This window comes from Crocodylus siamensis, chromosome 7, assembly GCF_052110815.1.
Source record: "Crocodylus siamensis isolate JL-2025a chromosome 7, ASM5211081v1, whole genome shotgun sequence".
Lineage (NCBI taxonomy): Eukaryota > Metazoa > Chordata > Crocodylia > Crocodylidae > Crocodylus > Crocodylus siamensis.
In genome coordinates this window covers 17,161,307-17,182,344 of record NC_143401.1, presented here as the reverse complement: position 1 = coordinate 17,182,344, position 21,038 = coordinate 17,161,307, and the positions used below count along the sequence as shown (strand labels likewise).

Below are 21,038 nucleotides of genomic sequence, written 5' to 3'. Positions count from 1 at the left end.
AGCTTCCCTTGCCGCAACTTGAGACCGTTCATCCTTGTTTTGTCATTAGTCACATTCTAACTCCATCCTCTTTTGAACCACTCTTCAAGTAGTTGACAGCTGCTATTAAATCCCACCTGAGCCTTCTCTTTTCTAGACCAAATAAGCCCAGTTCCCTCATCCTCTTCTCAGAAGTCATATGCCTCAGCCCCCACACCATTTTGTTGCCCTCCACTGGACTCTCTCCAATTTGTCCACATACTTTCTGTAGTGGGGGCCCAAAACTGAACACAGTACTCCAGATGTGGCCTCACCAATGCTGAATAGAGGGGAATAATCACTTTCCTTGACCTGCTGGCAACACACCTACCAAGGCACCCCAGTATGCCATTAGTCTTCTCTGTAACAAGGGCACACTGTTGACTCTTATTTAGCTTATTGTCCACTGTAACTCCCAGGTACTTTTCTGCGGAGCTGTTGCTCAGCCAGTCAGCGCCCAGCCTGTACCAGTGCATGGGGTTGTTCCATCCTACATGCCGGACTGCACTTCTCTTTGTTGAACTTCACGAGATTTCTTTTGGCCCAATCCTCCAATTTGTCCAGGTCACTCTGAATCCTAGCCCTACTCTTCATCATATCTGCTACTCCATCCAGCTTGCTGTTTTCTGCAAACTTGCTGAGGGTGCACTTTATGCTGTCTTCCAGGTCATTGACAAAGACATTGAACAAAACTGGCCACAGGACCAACTGCTGGGGCATTCCACTTGCTACCAGCTGCCAACTAGACATCAAGCCATCGATTGCAACCCTTGAGCCTCGTGCTTCAGCCAGCTTTCTATCCACCTTACAGTCCATTCATCCATCCCATACTTCCTTAGCTTGCCTGGGAGAATGTTTTGAGAGACTGTATTAAAAGCCTTGCTAAAATCAAGATATACCATATCTACTGATCCACAGGGCAGTCACCTCATCGTAGAAGGCAGTTAGGTTGGTCAGGCATGACTTGCCCTTGGTGAATCCATGCTGACTGTTCCTAATCACCCTATCCTTCAAGTGCTTAGAAATGGATTCCTTGAGGATTTGCTCCATGATTTTTCCAGGGACTGACGTGAAGCTAACTGGTCTGTAGTTTCCTGGATCATTGTTTTTTTCCATTCTTAAATATGGGCACTATGTTTGCCCTTTTCTAATCATCTGGGACCTCTCCTGATTGTCATGAGTTTTCAGAGATGATGGCCAGTGGCTCTGCAATCTCAACAGCCGACATCCTCGAGTGCATCCCATCTGGCCCCATGGACTTGTATATGTGCAGCTTTTCTAAATAGTCACTAACCTGTTTTTTCGCCACTGTTGGCTGCTATGCTATAAGAAGAGTCAGGAGGTTAATGACATCACATGAGCAGGCTTTTGTGTTATCAGAAGGCAAGGCTGTATATTGTGTCAGCTCTATTGTCACTCAGCAAGTTGTTTTTGTATTTTGTGCTTGAAATGCTATGTACAAATCCCTTGTAGCAAGCAACCTCTCCTTCTCTTGGCAGGTCTGTAAATATGACTATGTAGAGGTTCGTAGTGGCTTGGCTTCAGACTCCAAACTCCACGGCAAATTCTGTGGCTCAGAGAAGCCAGAAGTAATTACGTCGTATAACAACAACATCAGACTGGAGTTCAAATCAGACAACACTGTGTCCAAAAAGGGATTCAAAGTCCACTTCTTTTCTGGTATGTGGCCTTTTCTCTCAGGGAGGGAAGTTCTCAGTCCTCTGTGACCAGGAATAGGGAAAGCTTCATGGGAGTTGATATCATGCTGCTATTTAGCCTAGCAAATGGTGGTGTTGCCAGAGCCCCATCCTATGTACCATGCAGTATAAAAAACATCCTTTAGTGTCTCTCTTCCTTTTTTCCCTTGTTTCTCAACACAAGAATGGGTGATAGATTTTGCTCAGTGCATGTTCATGGCACATCTGTGGTGTGATACCCCACCAGTACAGAAATTGCTGCCTCTGAGGAAGATGCATGCCCTCCCTTCTACACACACCCTAGGGCTGTGCGAGGCTTTGGACAGAGCTTCAGATCCAGAGAAACTTCAGACGCTTTGGGGTCCGAAGCAGCATATCCGGGTCGAAGCGCTGCCTCGTTAGGCTTCCTGAAGCGGTTTGGAGCTCCCGAAGAGCTTCTGAGTCACCTTGGAGATCTGGCCATAGGGTATAATGGGGAAACAATAAAATACCTATAATTTTGTTGTTTTTTGTCTGATTTGGATGGATGAAATTTTCAGGAGTGGTAGACTCTGCGGAGGGGATGAAGCCTGCCCAGTTTCAAGAAGATTGGTGCAGGGGTTTGGGGGCAACTGTACCCCAAATTCTTGAAAGCAAAACTCCTGTCACATTTATCTGTTACAACACAGGGGGGATCAAAACTGCAGGGGATGGTCGCTCTTGCTGAGGCCACAAAGCCTGCCGAGTTTCAAGATCGGTGCAGGGGTTTGGAGGGAACTGCCCCTCAAGCTGCGGACAAGCAGAACTCGTGCCATGGGTGCTTGTGGGACTGATTGTCTGTCTCGGGGTGGGAGGGGGACACTGCTGCAGGCCTGGCTGCTAAGCTGCTGTGTTCCCAGTTACCGATCAATCAATCACTCAGGGACCAGGGACTCGGGGACCAGCTCAATACACAGGACCTAGCTGCTACATATGGACTTAACGAGCATCAATTAGCACCTACAAAACAAGGCCAAGGAGAGGAAAGAATCGATACAGACAATCAACTGCCCCAAGACAGACACAGTCTTGGCAGGAGTTTTGCCTGTCAGCAGCTAGGGGTGCAGGGCCCCAGATGCCCCCTCCACCGATCTTCTTGAAACTTAGCAGGTTTCATGCTCTCAGCAGAGGCTACCACCTCTGCAAGTTTCATCCAAATTGGACAAAAAACAACAAAGTTATAGATATTTCATTGATTCCCCATTATACCCTATGGCTGGATCTCTGAGGCAGCTCCGAAGCTTCGGAGCCGCTTCGGCTGGATCAGGGTGGAAACCCGGTCCAGAGCTCCAGATCGGATCGCGGCCATCTGAAGCGGCTGGGTGCAAAGCTGGATTGGGTTGCTGCTGACTTGCACAGGCTTAACGCACCCCTCTTCTGCCAAAACCATGAAGCAGGCCAGGATGGGATAACCTACTCTGCAAGGTATCTCTTCCTGACCTCCTTTATCTCCCTGATCTATTCCTGACCTTCCTTAAGAGGACAGACTTTTCCCATAAGGCCAGGCAGGTGTGGGTCCCTTCCAGAAAACTTTTTTAAACCTCACTGTCATAGCTCTGCATGTTAACCAGATAGTTGACATGATCTTTTAGGAGGATCTGAGTATTTTGTGTCAATGGCACCTTGTAGTAAGGTGCTTAAGAGGTTATGTTCTATGTGAAAGTGTGACTGTTATCCTAGGATGTATCAGTCACGGATAAGTATGAATACCATTGAAGAGGTGTTCATGAAACTTTATTTGGCATACTGTGGACAGTTCTGGTCACCTATATTCAGGAGAAAGGAACCCAGACTGGAACAGATGCGGAGAAGCTGATAGGATGTTCAGGGTTGGGTGGAATTAAGAGCCTGTCATATGAAAAGAGGCTAGGAAAGCAAAATGAAGGGAAAGCTGGGATATGATAAGTAGTGAGAAAGGCATGTGGATTAGTGTAGAAGTATGAGTTGCAAGGATATAATGGGCCAGTGAATTTTTGCTGGGGATGAAATCTGTTCTCATTTAATTAAGTATAATTAAAGAGTATTTAATAGATACGAGTTTATTATACATGAAAAGGGACTTGCCCTGGGGAGGGAGAGGTGATTGGACATAATGCAGAGATGGAGGTTTGTGCTGGTTTTTTGCCACTTTGGAAGATGGGCTTGTAAAAGGCCTTGAGAGCTCCCAGCTGGCATCCAAGGTTAGCCGTCTCTTCTAGCATGGAATTGAGCGTGGTTTGTTTGGCTCGTTCCAGATAAGGATGAATGCTCCGAAGGCAATGGAGGCTGTCAGCATGAGTGTGTCAACACCTTTGGGAGCTATGTTTGCCAGTGCAGGAATGGGTTTATGCTGCATGAGAATGGCCACGACTGCAAAGAAGGTGAGGCATGCTGGCTGCAGCCAGGAATCCAGGATTTATCTTTAAGCCACTGTTTAATTTTGTAGAAACAAAGTAAATAAGGCAGCTGGAGAAGGTTGATTTATGGATAAGAAATGGTGAATAGGAACCTGTTTACAAAGGACAACATATGTAAAATAATGATTTGCAGCCCTCTTTTTAGGTTTAAGTTACCGAAAGAACCCAAATGAGTGGAGTGGACAACTCCCATGGAATTTCACTGGGAATTTATGTAGCCACTAGAGCTTCAAGGACTAGGGCTGTGTGAAGCTTTCGATTCGGAGGCAATTCGGCCTGATTTGGGGACCAAATCTCCAAATCTGAATTGAATCGGGAGACCAAATAAAAGCTCTGAATCTATTTAAAGCATCCTAATTGATTCAGAAAACCTTTGAAAAAAGATTCGGCCGCTTTGGAGATTTGACCATAGACTAAACAGGCAGTTGCCAGGTGCCTCCAGTTGGTAAGTCTGTTGGGGTTGGGGTTGGGGAAGGGGAAGGGAAGGGGCGTGGGGGAGGGAGGGATTGGGGCTGGGACAAGCTGCCTAGCCGGGCGGGAGGGGAGGGGGGGTCACATTACTCGGGGAGTGGAGCACGGGAAGTGGACGTGGCAGTGCTGGGAGCGGGGTCTCTGTCCTGATGCTGCCTGCCCAGCTGGGGCGGGGGGGCATGATGTGGATGCGGTTCACTCCAGGTGGAAGGGGACCAGCAGCAGCAGGGCAGAGCCCCTATGGCTCCCCACACTGGGGCAGAGGCAGGCACAACTGGAGGAGCCACAGGAGAAGCCCCCATGGCTGCCCTGCCCTGCCCAGCCACATCTGGCCCCAGCCTCCCAGCACTTAAAAAAAAAAAAAAAAAAAAAAAGCAAAAAAAAAAAGCCCCGTACTTACTGGCTGCAGCAGCAGCATTTGGGACCTCTGGACACTTAGGGGAGAGTCCTCCCCACCCCGCACAGCATGGGGCAGTGAGAGCACCAGGGATCACCTCCCCCACCTGGCACCCACGTGGCAGCTGCCCCATGGCATCGGTGCAACACAGCTCAGCAGGGTGCTGCATGCTGTCCAAGAGCATGGGCAGCTCCACGTGTCACCGGGAGCTTCTGGTTTGATTCCCCAGCTCTCTGATTATTTCCCCAGCTCTTCCCATGGGGTGCAGCTCCCAGTTATGTGCATGGGGTTTCAGCAGGATGTTGCTGCTGGCTGGGGAAATAGCCCAGTACCAGCTGGCAGCGGCAGCCTGCTGTCATCCCACGTCATCTGGGAGCCCACACCCCCCTGGTAAAAGCTGGGGGAAGTGATCAGAGAGTTGCAGGAAAGTTCGGGGACCTGGGGAACTGAAGCAGGAACTGGGGAAATGTTCAGGGACCTGAACAAACATTCCCCCTGCCGCCCGGTTTGATTCCCCATATCCCCAGTTCAATTCACTGGGGAGCTGGGCGCCTCCATGTGTCAGCCAGAGCCCAGCAACGCTCAGCCCCAGCAACCCCAGCTCTCAGGCAGTGCAGTGCCCTGCCGAGCCATGCTGCACCTGCACCATGGGGCATCTGACACTTGAATACCAGGTGGAGGGGGTGCGATCCCTGCTGCTCCTTACTGCACAGGGGAGCTCTTCAGCTGGTGAGTGTGGGCTTTTTCTTTTCTTTTTTTTTTAAAGTGCTGGGAGGATGCGGCTGGGTGGGGGATGGGGCCGGGCAGGGCAGCCATGGGGGCTTCTCCTGTGGCTCCCCTGCCTGGGGAGGGGCAGGCATAGCCAAAGGAGCTGTGGGAGAACTTGCAGCCACCCAGCTGTGCCTGCCTCTCCCCGGTTGATTTGAATCACTGAATCTCTCCGAATCAGCGCTGAATCTTCTGAAGCTGATTTGGCTGAATTGATTTAGGACAGCGATCCAAATTGAATCACTGTCCTCCAAATCAGCTGAATCTGAATAGAATACTTCCGTATATGCACAGGCCTACCAAGCACCACCTCTGCTTGTTACTCCACTGCTCAACATTGTTAGCATCTGGATGGGAGCCACAGGCTCTCTTCGGTGGGGCTCCTAAGCAGCCACCAGATGAACCTAAATAAAATCCAACTCCAGTCAAGCAGAAGCTAGAAATTTGCTAGGCCAAGCTTTCCAAATACTGTTTCTGATGGTGAACAACATTTAGAGGTTCAACCCCTCCCAGCAGCTGTTTATGCACCCTGCCCCCCACTCGCCAATCATGTTATCTAGTGTCTCCTGTGCTCCAAAGGCTTTCCAATACTGGACAGAGGCTACGGAGTACATAGGGGTAGGGTGGTAAGAGAGAAAGGGCACATGCCTAATCCTGGTGAACAGTGGATGCAGAGTTGAAGCATGTTTTGAAAGAAAGCACCAGCATGAAATGCAAGATTCCTCTTCACCCTTTCCCACCCTCAGTTTATAGGTGATACATTTGTAAACTATACCCACTCCTGAGTTCCCACTGACAGTGTTGACAGTGGCACAAATACAAGTAGTTGAAAGTCTTCCAGTCAAACGTATCCTGCCCTTGGCTCTCTAAGCTCAAGCAGTTGAGTTTACCTTCAGAGGTGGTAGGTTCAGTCTCTGCAGCTGATCGGATTCACCCAGGGGTAGACTGTTACACATACTTGTTATGAAAGATCATAATCAGTGATTAAATCCTTTTCCTGTTTTTTCTGAGTCCAGGGGTTGGGAGGAACTGCCAGTGCATTACAGTAAAGTTGACTGCATTTGATGATTGACCGGATAATTGATTTATCTTCTTAAGCTGGTTGTGAGCACAAGCTGAGCAGTGTGGAAGGAACAATATCAAGTCCAAATTGGCCTGACAAGTACCCTAGCTGGAAAGAATGTACCTGGGATATATCTGCAACACCTGGGCACCGTGTAAAAATAGTGAGTAACAAGAGTCAGATGTGAGGGGAGGGGATTGCAGGTGCTTTGCTGTTTCCAAACAGTGATTTCTATTAGGCCATATACACTGAGTGAATGGTATTCTATACACAAGGCCTGTGTGTACTGGGAGGTAGAACTGGTCATACTAATGGAGCCAATGTGGTGTTACAGGGAGTGAAGGGAAGGGCTGTGGGGCAGTTAATACCCCTTAAATACAGTTACAGAAAGCATGTGCAAGCATACTTTGCTCCTCCCTTTACTCATATTTAAACTACGGTCTGTCAAGGCCTTCTCACTGTTGCATCCATGCATTCCACATCACTTTATTCTCACAGTGCCCCTGTGAGCAAGGGTATTATCTGCACTGTACATGCAGGGGACTGAGATATAAGGTAGGTTAAATGAGCTGCTCAGGTCTGTGATGTGCTTTGATGCAGCCTGGCTGCACCTTCTAAGATGCACTCCCAAGGTGCTTCTACAAATTGGAGTGCCCTTCTGCCCCAAGCCCTTGTCTGCTGCTTGACCACTGAGGGCCAACTGAGGTGTGCTAAAAGCCAACTCTGGGCTGTGGAGCCTCAGCCCTACCTATCTCGCTTGGGTCTTGGCAGTCCTTAGACAAGGGAATAGTGCCAGCTAGAAGAAACACACCCTTGTTTGGTCACATGCTCAGAAAAGTTTGGGTTAATGTGAATGGTCAGATACTCTGGGATCTCAAGTATCACTGACAAGTAGTTTGTAAAAAAAACAAAAAAACAAAAACAAAAAACCCAACAACAATTATTTATTATAAAAAAAATAAGAACCAGTGCAATAAATCAGTAATGATATGCTGAGATGCACACAAATATATATGAGCAAACAAACAAGTACAATAACCTCTTCTTACCCTGCACAGATGCAGTCCCTAGCCAGCTTTGACCGTTTAAATAGTAGACTTTGCCTCTGACCTTTCTGTCAGGGCCTTCTGCAAGTTCTTCTGTCAGCTTGCTTTTCTCAGCCTGCTTTGGCTGAGGAACCAGAGGCTTCAATACAGTTGCCTCTCCAGCTATTCACATATGTCACCTCTTTGATTCTAATGGGACTCACATTATGCTAAAGGTGTAAACTTACTATGCTAAAGGTATAACTTCTTGCCCCCCAAAGGTGCATGTATGCCAGATTACATGATTTTTTTGATCCTGTTAAGACCAAGGGAACATGTGCCTCCTTCCAGACATAGAGGTTCACTACTCCAATATACAGTTTCTCTGTTTCAAGTGTTATCTCCTGTTAGAGTTTTTCCTTTTAAAATGGAAATTCACCATTGTCTGGTCACAGCCTGGCTCCTCTGCCTGGGAGCACATGGGCAAATGTGATGTGTCAAACCCTGTCAAATACAAATTCTCAGCAATTGCCTTTTCTAAACTTGAATAGGTGAGGGTCTATTACAATAATCACTGACCCACTCGAACAGCCTTGGCTATAATATAAAATATATCAAAATGATGTGTATATCAAATACCACAGTCTGTACAATATTAGAATACTAAGGTTGAACACAGTTCAATGTTACCTACACAGATATTACACGTGCCACATTAGTAAAATAAAGTCAAGAAATCATGCAAAACACCCCAGGAACCCCTGGTTCATGACAAGGTTCATGCAGGAAGTCAAGGGTTCAGACAAGAAGTGAACCCAGGTGTTCCTAGCTAGGGTTAGCCTTTTTGGCAGGTGTGCCAGAAATTAGCCCTGCACCCTCCCTGAGTGCCATTCCAATCCCTTTACCCTGTCCAATCTGCTGCTCTGCTTTCTGATCTCATCCCTGCCCTATCCCCTTCTTTGCTTTCTGCTCATAGATTTCATAGACATTAGGCCTGGAAGGGACCTCGGAAGATCATCGAGTCCAGCCTCCTGCCCCAGGGGCAGGAGGTCAGCTGGAGTCACAGGATCCCAGCAAGATAAACATTCAATTTGCTCTTGAAGGCATTCAGAGTAGGTGATTGAACCACCTCCGATGGCAGGCTATTCCAGACCTTGGGGGCTCGGACAGTAAAGAAGTTCTTCCTTATGTCCAGCCTGAAACGGTCTTCCAGGAGTTTATAACAGTTCGACCTTGTCATCCCTTGGGGCGCTCTGGTGAAAAACGTTCCCTCAGATCCTGGTGAACACCCCTGATAAACTTATAGGTGGCCATCAGATCACCCCTGAGCCTGCGATTTTCCAGGCTGAAGAGTCCCATAAAGCGCGTTTCCAGGCTGAGGAGTGCTTCCTGCCCTACGTGCCACTGTACTTCCTGCTCCCTCCCTGACCAAACACAGAGGCTGCCCATGCCACTTGTGGCATCTGTTAGGCCTGTGCAAAGCGGCTAGTATTAGCTTCGGATTCTGATTCGGCCAATTCGGGGGACAGTGATTCGATTTGGTGATTTCAATCACTGGCCCAAATTGATTCAGCCGAATCCGATTTGGAGATTTGGCCACCGCCAAATCAGCCAGATCTCTGAATTGTCCCCATCCCCAGCCTGCTCTCCCAGTCCCGTCAATGGCTGCCCTGCCTAGCCCCAGCTCCTGGCTTTTTAAAAAACCCAAAAAACGGAAGCCCCCACTCATCAGCTCCTGCCAGGTAGGAAGGTGATCCCCACTGTCCTACCTGTGTGGGGGGCTCTGCCATAAGCTCCCAGAAGCCCCAAGGCTGCTGCAGCAGCTGGTGAGTGCGGGGCTTTTTTTTTTTTTTTTTTTTTAAAGAGCTGGGAGCTGGGACAGCCATAGTGGGGCTGGGAGAGCAGGCAGGAGCCAGGGGGCACTCAGGGAGGCTGAGGGAGCATCCAGGGGTGGGGCCTGGCAGGGGTACCCCCTATGGTCTCCTTCCCCTTCCTCCAGCCCTCCCTCCCCCACCCCCTACTTACCAGCATGGAGTCCAGGTCCAGCTCCCTGTGACAGCGAGTGGGGACTGCCCAAATCTCCAAAGCCTTCTGAATATTTTCTGAATTAATTCACAAAGCTTCAAATCAATTTGAACCTTTTAACTGGTCTCCTGATTTGATTTGGATTTGGAGATTCAGCTGCAGAATCGGGCCAAATCTCCTCCGAATGGAATCAGCACCCAAAGCTTCACACAGCCCTAGCATCTGTGCTGCAGGTTGGTCACCCCTGCACAAGGCAATCCATCCTCAAATACAGCATAGTCTAAATTACATGCCCCACTTTCTCCTTGTCAGCAAAACACAACTTCACCTCTTCCAGCAACATTTGTCCTTCTTCACCTTTCACTTTTACAAACTAAGGGGATTCTTGACATAACCTATGGATGTGAAATTGCAGCTTAAAGGACAATAGTCAAATACTTGTAAGTAGATGCCATTCAGAGGTCAGGGAAACAGACCTTACAATGACAGGCTGAGAGCCATGGGGCTCTTTAGCCTGGAAAAGCTCAGGCTCCGGGGTGATCTGATAGCCGCCTGTAAGTTTATCAGGGATGACCACCAGTATCTGGGGGAATGTTTGTTCACCAGAGCGCCCCAAGGGATGAAGAGGTCGAACGGTCATAAACTACTACAAGACCATTTCAGGCCGGACATAAGGAAGAATTTCTTTACTGTCCAAGCCTCCAAGGTCTGGAACAGCCTGCCATCAGAGATGGTTCAAGCACCTTCAAGAGCAAATTGGATGCTTATCTTGCTGGGATCCTATGACCCCAGATGACTTCCTGCCCTTCAGGTGGGGGGCCTGGACTTGATGATCTTCCGAGGTCCCTTCCAGCTCTAACGTCTATGAAATCTATGAAATTAAATGTCCGACTTTCACCTGTTTTTAAAAAAAATACTCACGCTTTCACAGTGCTTTCCATTTCCATAAATTTACAGACAGTGGTTACCCTGCTGATTCAATTTTTCAACATCCTTTTTACAATGTGGAACCAAAACAGAGTACTATTTTTTCTGGTTACTGTTTTACTGATGCTTTATGCAGCAGTAAATCATTCCCTCCACCTACTCATTAATTTTTTGTCTATATGGGTGGGGGGAGTGTCTGTGGGGATGTGTGTGGTGGAGTGTGGAGGTGTTTATGGTGAGGGGTGTGTGTATGTGTGTGGGAAGGTGTGTATGGAGAGGTGGGTGTGTGTGGAGGGGGTGTGGCTGTGTGGGGGGGCATAGGGTATGTTGGGGGGTTGTGTGGCGTTTGTGGGGTGTGGGTGTGTGGTTCTGCAACACACTTTCCTCTCCTGCAGTCAATGCAGGCAACACTCTGTGTGTGTGTGTGTGTGTGTGTGTGTGTGTGTTATGGGGTGTGAAGTAGAGTAGGAGGGGGGAGGTGGGTCCCTCCCCCCCCCGCACACTCCCCCCATGGCAGACTGGCTCTGGCCAGCACTGCACATTGCAGCAAGGAGCGTAGCCACTGCTGGGCCAGTTGTTTCCCCAGTGCTCCCACATTCTCACGGCATGGGAGGGAAGCCCCAGGAGCTGGAGCTGGCTGCTTTCCTTGCCCCCGTGCCTGGGGCTTCCCTCCTGTGCCCCATGAGTGTGGGGAGCACTGGAGAAATGAACAGCTCAGTGGGGGCTGTGCTCCTTGCTGTGACGTGCAGCAATGGCCAGAGCCACCAGCCAGAAACCAGCACCAAGCAGAGCCCCTGCCCCCCGCTGCCTGCCAGGGCTGTGCGCCATGGAGGGAGTGTGGGGGGAGGGTCCCCATACCCCTCCCCCCTCACACCCACACCTTGCCCAGATGAGCTCCACACTGCTTCTGGCCCCCTGGGTGAGGGCTCCGCACTGCAGCCAGCCCCAGCCCCATGCTCCACACTCCATGCTTCTGCCCAGCTATAGCCTCCCCCACCTGCTGCTAGGAGGGAGTGGGATGCCCGGGAAGCTTGCAGCAGCAGTCCCACCCCGTGCTAGCAGGGCCTGTCCTTCCGTCCACAAGGGTAGGAATGAAGCATAATAGGATATGTTGGTGGCGGGTGTAGGCACTTCACTCCCACCCTTGTGGGCAGAAGAGCTGGGCAAGGCACAATTTGTTGCAGCATTTAGCAGGCTGAATGAAAGTACCTGGCAAGCTGGATCCAACGTGTGGGTGACATTTTGTTCACCCCTGTGGAAAATGTTGCAGAAGAACAGATAGTCACAGTTAGGGGAAAGGCTTTGCCCATGTGAAGGGTACAAATTGGTCTCTGCTCATAGGATAGCTTTGAAGTGTGCTGGTAGCTTTCTGTCTGGTCTAAGCTGGCCAGACACAGCTAGTAACACTTTGTAACTTTAATTCCATCCACTTTGCATGTATATGCCGAGACTGACTTTAATTACCTTACCCCTGTGTACTGAACAGGTGTTATTTAGTGAAGGAGATCATGTATAGGTCTGTTGCATCACTTACATTGTAAGTTAGCCAGTGTGCAGTGAATGAGGAACAGAGAGTGGGTAGTGTCAGAGTTAAGCAGGTTGAATGCTACCCTGGAGAACTTGGTTTCTATCCCTGCTGATGCCATAAAGGTTCAGTTTGACACGTTGGGCAAGTCACTTAAAGTAACTTGTTCACTAGTGGCTCTAATTGCAGGCTTCTTATGTTTGGGTGTCAGTGGGAGATTCTGGGGACAAGGTTTGTAGAAGTGCTGAGTACACACAACTCTGGTTGAAATCTGGAGCTGTGCATGAGCATAAAGTTCTGTCTAAGGTTAAGACCTCTCAAGCTGGGTACACACTATGGTGGATGCTTCTGACCATTTCAGCATTAGTGTTTTAAAATTAGCTTTTGAATTTTGACCTTGCCAGTCTATTAATACCCTTTCCAGGAAAGCAAGTAACTCTGCTCTTTGTATCTGATCCTATGTTACAAGCGGAAACAAACACTGTACAGAGAGGCAGTGTTTCTCCTGGTATGTCTGGCTTTGCGGTCCATCCTCTGTGATGGACTGCAAATGCAATATCACAGGATATCTGTTTGTTTTATGCTTTGTGCAGAACCCAGATTCTCATTGTTGACACCTTCCTTGCAGACATTCAATGAGTTTGAGATTGAACAGCACCAGGAATGTGCATATGACCACTTGGAAATGTATGATGGACCCAACAGCAAGTCTCCTATTCTTGGCCGCTTCTGTGGCAGCAAAAAACCAGATGCTGTGGTGGCTTCTACTAACAAGATGTTCCTCAGGTTTTACTCAGATGCTTCTGTGCAAAGAAAAGGTTTCCAGGCAAGGCACAGCACAGGTAAGCTGGTCTTCCTTCTGAATGCTACAGTATAATGAGAAGGCTTCAACCTTGGATTTATTGTCAGGGCAAGCCAGACTCCCTAAAGCAGGCAACACCTATTGGGACTAGGTAGGTCAAAGTAGATGTTCCTCAGCAGTTGTGTACTTATACCAAAAACGCTTTTAGAAAATCCTTTGTTCTCTACCATTTATGCCAATTATTGTTTCTTCACTGGAGTCTTGGGACACTTCTGTGCCCTTTCTGGCATCTCTGTTGTTAAATTCAGAAATGCTTATTTAAGGGTCTTCAGGCGCCAGCATAAAGCAAGCTGTGCAGTTGACATTGGCTGGCTGATAGAAGGGCAATAAGATATGTGCTCAACTCTTAGCCTGATAGTCAGCGTTCCCCCTAAGCTGTGTGGTGTGCATGGCTGTGCAGGCGCTCCTGTGTGGCCATGCATGCTGCACAGCTTAGAGGGAATGCTGCCGATAGTGCCATGGCTGTCAGATCAGTCTGCTCCCACAGACAGACGTGAGAATACACACCAGCTTTTGCCTACCTGGGAAGGACTGAGAGAAGACAGAAATATGGGGAGGCTCCACTATGAAAAGAGAGACTCAGTATAGCAAGAAGTTACAGGAGAGGGAAAAACATGTGCTAGGGAGGCATGGCAAGTTAGCCTGTTTTGTCATTTCACTGTACCCAAAGAATTACAAGGATACAGATGAGCCTCTATATTTAGGAGTCTCTGCCACTGCACACACATGCATGCACAGGCAGACTCCTTAGGAGTCATTTTCATGTACAGTTATTATAAGTGCACATGCAATATAAGCTGTTTACTAGTGCACATCCATTTTTTACACCATCTTTGGCAAATAGCATTTGAATCTAGCATTTTCATGCATGTTTTTTTTTCCTCAACGCGCTACTGTTTGCCACTGGCAAGCCCTCAAACCCATTGCTCCTCCCCACAGATTATGCAGGGGTTTGTTGGGGTTGGATGGTGTGATGGGAGGGAGATGTGTAGTGTTTGATGTGAATCAAGATATGAAGGAGACAATGCAATGTACTTTGTCTTTGCTCTAGAGTGTGGTGGGCGTCTGAAAGCTGAAGTACAAATGAAAGACCTGTATTCCCATGCTCAGTTTGGGGATAACAATTACTCGGGCCAGTCCAACTGTGACTGGGTGATCGTGGCAGAGGATGGCTATGGGGTCGAGTTAATATTTCAGACATTTGAAATAGAAGAGGAAGCTGACTGCGGCTATGACTACATGGAGATCTACGACGGTTATGACAGCACTGCGCCCCGACTGGGACGCTTCTGTGGCTCGGGGGTAGGCCAGAGTTGTTAATGTCTTAGATTTCTTATATTTAAAATGTGTTAAAAAATGCCTGTGGTCAGAAGCCAGCACACACTATGTATTTTAAATGGGGGCCTGGCAAAGATGCTTGGGTTGAGTGGGATAGATTCTTAGATGGCAAGTGTTACAGAGGGTCTGATGCAGAAGGATGGCTGCTGGAGAAAATATAGGTGAGCAGACAACCAGGAGAAGAGGTTGCTCTTTCCTGGAAATAACTGGCAGAGAAGTGGCAGGTTGGAGAAAGCCCAGGATACTATTGTACAGGGTCTGTCGAACTGCGTGGGCATGGTGGCTGGTTTGTGTTTTTGAGAAAACCTGTCATCTATGCTGATCTGCACTCTACAGGGCCTCACGGACTTCAGTGAAGTTACATGAGGCAAAATCACAGCACTCATCCCTAAAATACTTACAAGGCATGCATGCATGCTTGAATCTGTATAAGGCATCTATGTATCAGTAACCATGACTAGCACTAACTGTACCCAGCCTGGCAACTTTCACAGTATTAACAAGGGCTGAATGGGAGATGGTGACTGACATGCTGTCTGCTCGTAGAAGGAAGTCTGTCCAGGGTGGAGCTCAGTTACATGGGCAGCGGCAGTCCAAGGGGAACTGGTATCCACAGAGTAGACACAATAGGTTGCTACTATTGCATTGTACCCCAGGCAGGTTGTCTACAATGAGCATCAAACCTAACATTGCTTGATTTTGAGGCTTGCTTCCTTCCTGCCTGAGCTTAAGAGGCTCATTTCTGTCAGCTGGCTCATTGGGTACCAGTGGCCCCGTTACCACCAGAGGGGTACACGAAACCACGCTAAGTGGGATATAGGTTGTGCAAGCTACCCCTGTTGTGCATCAGTACAGGTGGTCATAAACTCTTCAGTGATGAAGTTTTGTACTGATGATGTTTTTTGCCACACAAAGCAGAGGCCTCCTCACATTTGACAGAGTGCAGGAAAAGTCAGAGCAGGGCAGTAAGAAACAAAACATCTGGTATTTAGATCTAATGCATGCATGTCAGAGCTCTTTGGGTAAGCACTAGGGCTGTGCAAAGCTTTGGATCACGGTTCGAATTCAGAGATGATTTGGATGATTTAGAGGCCGAATCTACAAATCCAAATCAAATTGCTAGAAACTTTAAGCTTTCCAAATTGATTTGGAGCTTCTGAATTGATTCAGAAAAGATTTGGCAATTTGGAGATTCGGCCACAGGGTATAATGGAGAATCAATGAAATATCTATAACTTTGTTGTTTTTCAGCTGATTTGGATGAAAGTTGCAGGGGTGGTAGCCTCTGCTGCGGGCATGAAGCCTGCCATATTTCAAGGTGGTAGGTGCAGTGGTTTCTGGGAAACTGCACCTCAAAGTCCTGAAAGCAAAACTCATCGATTGTGTGTTACGCCACAGCAGGGTGAAAACTGCATGTGCTGAGGCCACAAAGCCTGCCAAGTTTCAAGGAGATCAGTGCAGGGGTTTGGGAGAAACTGCACCTCAAGCTGCTCACAAGCAAAACTCATGACATGGATGATACTGTGTGTGTGTTAAGTAAGGCACAGGGGGTGAAAACTGCAGGCCTGCTAGCCCCTGCTGTGGCCACAAAGCCTGCCAGCTGTCAAGGAGATGGGTGCAGGGGGAATCTGGGTTTTTGGGCCCTGCGTGTCTGGTTGCAGGCAGGCAAAGCTCGTGACATAGGCACTTGTGGGACTGTGTGTGTGTTCAGGTTCGCCCTTCCTGGCGCTGGGACCTCTGCACAGCATGGCAGTGTGGCCCCGTGAGGCCTCCTCCTCCCCTGTGCACAGCCTTGGTCCGGTCCACCACTGTAAATGATGGCAGGTCAGAATAACTTAACTGGCTCAACACCAATACCACCAGCAGTATCAAAGGTACCCAGATGGAAATGTCACAGAGCCTTTCTTGTTATAAAGGAATTGACAGCAAGAAGTAAAGATGTTGTGTTGGAGATATGTTACTCGTGGTGTGTGATGGCTTATCTTATGTGTTTCTGTTTATATATTTATTATGAAAAAACCTGAAATAGTTAGAAAAATATATCTTAGGAAGCTTTTGGATTGAAAAAGCCCTTTGTCAGGCTGAGGAAGTACATGCAGTTGGTGCGTCTCCCAGTCCTGGATGGAAGGAGTAGTAAAGAAGCCAGAGGTTGGCCCGGCATGCAATGTAGACAAGAAAGCCAGTCAGTGCACCTGAACACACACACAGTCCCACAAGCACCCATGTCACAAGTTTTGCCCGCCTGCGGCCAGAGGTGCAGGGCCCCAGAACCCAGACTCCCCCTGCACCTATCTCCTTGATGCTAGTCAGGCTTTGTGGCCTCAGCAAGAGCTACCAGCCCTGCAGTTTTCACCCTGCTGTGGCTTAACACACATACACGACATGAGTTTTGCTTTCAGGACTTTGAGGTGCAGTTTCTACCAGCTATCACCTTGAAACTTGGCAGGCTTCATGCCCCCAGCAGAGGCTACCACCTCTCTAAGTGTCATCTGAATCAGCCAAAAAACAACAAAGTTATAAATGTGTCATTGATTCCCCATTATACCCTATGGCCAGATCGCTGAATCGGCTCCGAATCTGTTCCGAATTGATTCAGCCGAATTGAATTGGAAAAGTGATTCAAATCTCAGAATCAAATGGGCTGAATTCAAATAGAATAGTTGCCTATTCACATAGGCCTAGTAAGCACCTGGGCAGACCTGTAGCTGCTTTGAGTTCCAGCCTCTTCTTTTAGCCAGGACCATTTATCTAAGTTGTAGACTGACCACTCTGTGTTGTTTTGTTCCCTGCCCTGCAGCCCTTGGAAGAAATCTACTCCGCGGGGGATTCCATCATGATTCGGTTCCACACAGATGACACCATCAACAAGAAAGGCTTTCATGCCCAATACACAAGTACCAAATTTCAGGACGCATTGCACATGAGAAAGTAGTTCCTTAGAAACCGAAGAGTGAGACATCTACCTGTGTTCTTTAAAAAAAACCAACAAACAAAATCTTGTGCTCCTGACTTACAGCAGTGTACAGTATTTTTCTGTAATTGATACTAAAAACAGTATGGAAGGTTTGCCTCTGAAATTATTAGCATGGCCCTCTCTTGCTAACATACCCAGGACCAAAAAATTTCTTCTAATCATGACTGCCAGGGCAAAGACTTCTTTATATTTTTTGCACAGTTTGCCATTGGGCTGAATGCAGACAGAGATTGAACTGGAAAAAGCCTTAGTCTACTGCATACTCCATTTCCAGATGGCACTTATAAAGTATCGTATGCATTAGCCATCTTAATACATCTCTTTGGAAACAGATGGTGTGAATGTTCCCCCTCAATGAATGGGACTGTCTTAAAGGAACACTGGGCTGCCCGACCTCATCTTTCCAGTCCAAGATACTCTGTGCAATAAGTACAAAACCATACAACTGTGACTCCAGATCCTGGGATTTGTTTGTGTCCTATGTATTTATTGTCTTGGGTATTCTGCACATGTTAAGGTCAGCTGGGGTCACCATCAATCTGCTGACTTATTGGACCATGTTCAACAAGAAGTCTTCAGTGTCTGATGTGTACAAAGAGTCATGGCACATGTGGCAACCAAAGTACTCTGTACCAATGGCCATGGAAGACTGCTATGGCTGACACTGACTGCTCTGGCATCAACCAGGATAAAAAGTTATAAGGGTATCAACATTCAGCTTCAGGGCATGACTTGCTTGCTAGCCAGAGTTGGGAAGCAGTCTGCTCCACTAAATGGCTCATTGTTCTCTTGCAGTATCCCAATTCCTGTGTTTTTATATAAAAATCCCCTGCCATTATTTGCTGGCTAATCTCTATTTATCTAAGATAGTTGTATTGCACAAATTTGTTCCCTTTCTCCTCCCTGGAATCACTGCTTCTTAATTATTCCACTCTTTGTTGAGGTCTCTGTTTCCTTTTCTGTCTGAGGTGTTTTCCAGAGGCTCCTATCACTGGCCCATTCTCTCTGTGTGATTCAGTAGTTAGGCTTGCCAGTCAGTTATATTTCTCTATTGAAACACCATACTTGAGAATTCAAGAATGACTTGGCGCTTGGCACTGCTGGAAGGCATTTCTCTAAAGGCAGAAAACCTACCAATTAGTTCCCATAACCTCTGGCTTTGTCAGGTGCATGGATGCTCAAGACTAGCAGACTGAGTCCAGGGCTAGGAGATGAGAACTCAGCTAGCCTATTTCCACCTGACTTGCTTTGTGACATTGGGCAGGTCACCTAACCTTACTGTGTATCTCTTACCCACATCTGCAAATGAGAATTATGATGTTTTCACTTTTTGATTGAAGCCCTGAAGGCTGAAATGCACTATAGAAGTGTAAGGTAATTTATGTCCACAGTAGCCACTGAGTTAACCAGCACCAAGCCCACAGGCTTGAAAAATTAACTGGTAGTTCTGCATTTCTTTCAGAGAAAGTAGGAGAACCTAAGTCTTTTAGTAAAGCATTGTAAAGTATTATGCTATAGATTATGAAAGAATTTATTCTGAATGGCATTTCGTTAAGGCACTCATGGGCATTACAAGCTAAAAGCTGTGGTATGTTAGCTTTAATAAAGTATTTATGAGCAAAGGATTAATATGTTTACATAACCAATGTACTGTCTGGCCACAGGGCAATGCCTCATCATCTAGTGGAAACTGTGGTAAGTGTGGAGGACTGGCGTCAAACGTCAAGCATGAAAGTGTTTTCGGAGACAACTTTGTTTCCCAGTGTTTTACAAACAAAACATGGCTCCTCTAAAATTTCTGACCTGAAATAGGTGCCCAAGAATTGTGAATACAAAAAAGAAGCAAATGCATGAAAATATTTTCTTGCTTAAAACAGGAAAAGCAAAAGTAATATATATAAATATATATGCATGTAAAAGACCAGTAGTCTAAGCCTTAATAAGTTGTAGGTGAACAAAACTATGCCATTGATGATAGCTTTACTCCAGGCCGTGTGAAACCATGTTACTCTACATTTGGAGTTTGGGGGGTTTTTAAGGTCTTTTTTTGTTTCCCTTAACTTTTTTTTATGTGGCCTTCTGCTACAGGCATAAGTACCTGATCTCACACTGTGTGACAGCAAAGTCTGTTTAAAGTGAGCTCTATTGTAGGATCTGATCTTGTGACACCCTCATTCGGGCAAAACAGCTAGTGGTTTTAATGGTAGCTTTGCATGGATAAGGAAGTCAGGGCCATGAATATAATAAAACTGGTCCTAGCAAAATAGAATGAAAGTCCTGAATTGCACTGCAGGTGGCAAGTTGGAACATGCTGACTTGATGGCTGGAGTGAGGATGTCTTTCTAGAGGGAAAATCATACATTAAAACATTTCTTTGAACTGAAGCGTTTTCATTACATGTTATGCCTAGTTTCTAATATTTCTTGGACATTAGATTGTATATTCTGGGTCATTGCAAACATTTGCAATGTGGTTGGACAGATCTGCTACATTTGTTAGCATTCACATAGATAGGTGTGTTTCTGTTACAGTGAATTAGCAACTGTTTTACTTTGCACTTCAACCAATGATCTGTTGAAAATTTCTCTTCTGTGCTGACTGGGTTTATACAGTCAATAATCTTAAATGCCTAAAAAGGTTTATTATTTCTTACTTAACGTTCTTTTCTTTTTTAAGGAAACAAGTCAAATTCTTCAAAATGTATACACATTCTGGTCTTTGTGTAGTTTTAAATTTAATTAAACTAAATTTTAAAAAAGAGGGAACTAATCTGAAATGTACCTGTGCCCAGAATGAACTCTCTAAATTAATTAAAGAATATGGATTCAGCTGTACATTGCGAGTGAGTGCGTGTGCGTGCATGTGTGTGTGTACGCACACACGTGTGCATGAATGCATTTAACATCTTCTTTGCCAGGCTTTGAGGGGAAAAAAGATCAGTTTGCACTTACGTTCATTTCTTAATTTTGGGAGGTACTGAGCTGGTTTTAAAGACTGGGTTCTCAGCCCCTTTGTTGGGGCTGAGAGCTGAAATTAAGATAGAAACTGGTGCTGGTTCAACCTGCAGCTTCTCCCTTTTTCACACGTTGCAAATAAATGAAAACACAATACCATGTTGTACGTTCAGTATTGGATAAATCCAATAATGGTCTTAGTCCGGAAATGGACTTATGGGAAGGGGGAAGCCACATTATCCAAAGCACCAACAGTGGCCATCAATACCAGGTGGCTGAGATGGAGTTAAGGCACCTGCACACAGATCTCTGTTACAGTATTTCTAATTCAAATACTTGTTCCCTCACAGGCAAGGCAAACATCAATCAAGCTGGGCATACAGAATCATAGAAAAGTAGGGCTGGAAGGGACCTCTAGAGGTCATCTACTCTAACCCCCTCCCTGGGGCAGAATCACCCCTATCCAAACCATCCCAAGAAAATCCTTGTCTCCAACCCATTACAAAAACTACATAGGCAACCCTGCCACACAGCCACTGAGCATAGCACCCTAATTGGCCCCAGGCAAAGCAAGCGATAA

The 21,038-nt window shown here is 46.9% G+C and overlaps 1 protein-coding gene across 2 annotated transcripts in view; it reads left to right on the top strand.

The window, feature by feature from the left end:
* The window catches only part of TLL2 (tolloid like 2), a 202,671-nt gene extending 182,178 nt beyond the window's left edge, over positions 1–20,493 (top strand). Inside the window, exons 16-21 of one of the 2 annotated variants that reach the window (XM_090058020.1) lie at positions 1,518–1,698; positions 3,968–4,093; positions 6,864–6,991; positions 12,959–13,172; positions 14,244–14,494; positions 17,328–20,493. In XM_090058020.1, the coding sequence (XP_089914146.1) occupies positions 1,518–1,698; positions 3,968–4,093; positions 6,864–6,991; positions 12,959–13,172; positions 14,244–14,494; positions 17,328–17,462 (1,035 nt within the window). In that variant the 3' untranslated portion in view covers positions 17,463–20,493. The remainder of the gene's footprint in view (positions 1–1,517; positions 1,699–3,967; positions 4,094–6,863; positions 6,992–12,958; positions 13,173–14,243; positions 14,495–17,327) is intronic. The other variant, XM_090058021.1, reaches the window with a different exon arrangement.
* Positions 20,494–21,038: the final 545 nt, after the last annotated feature.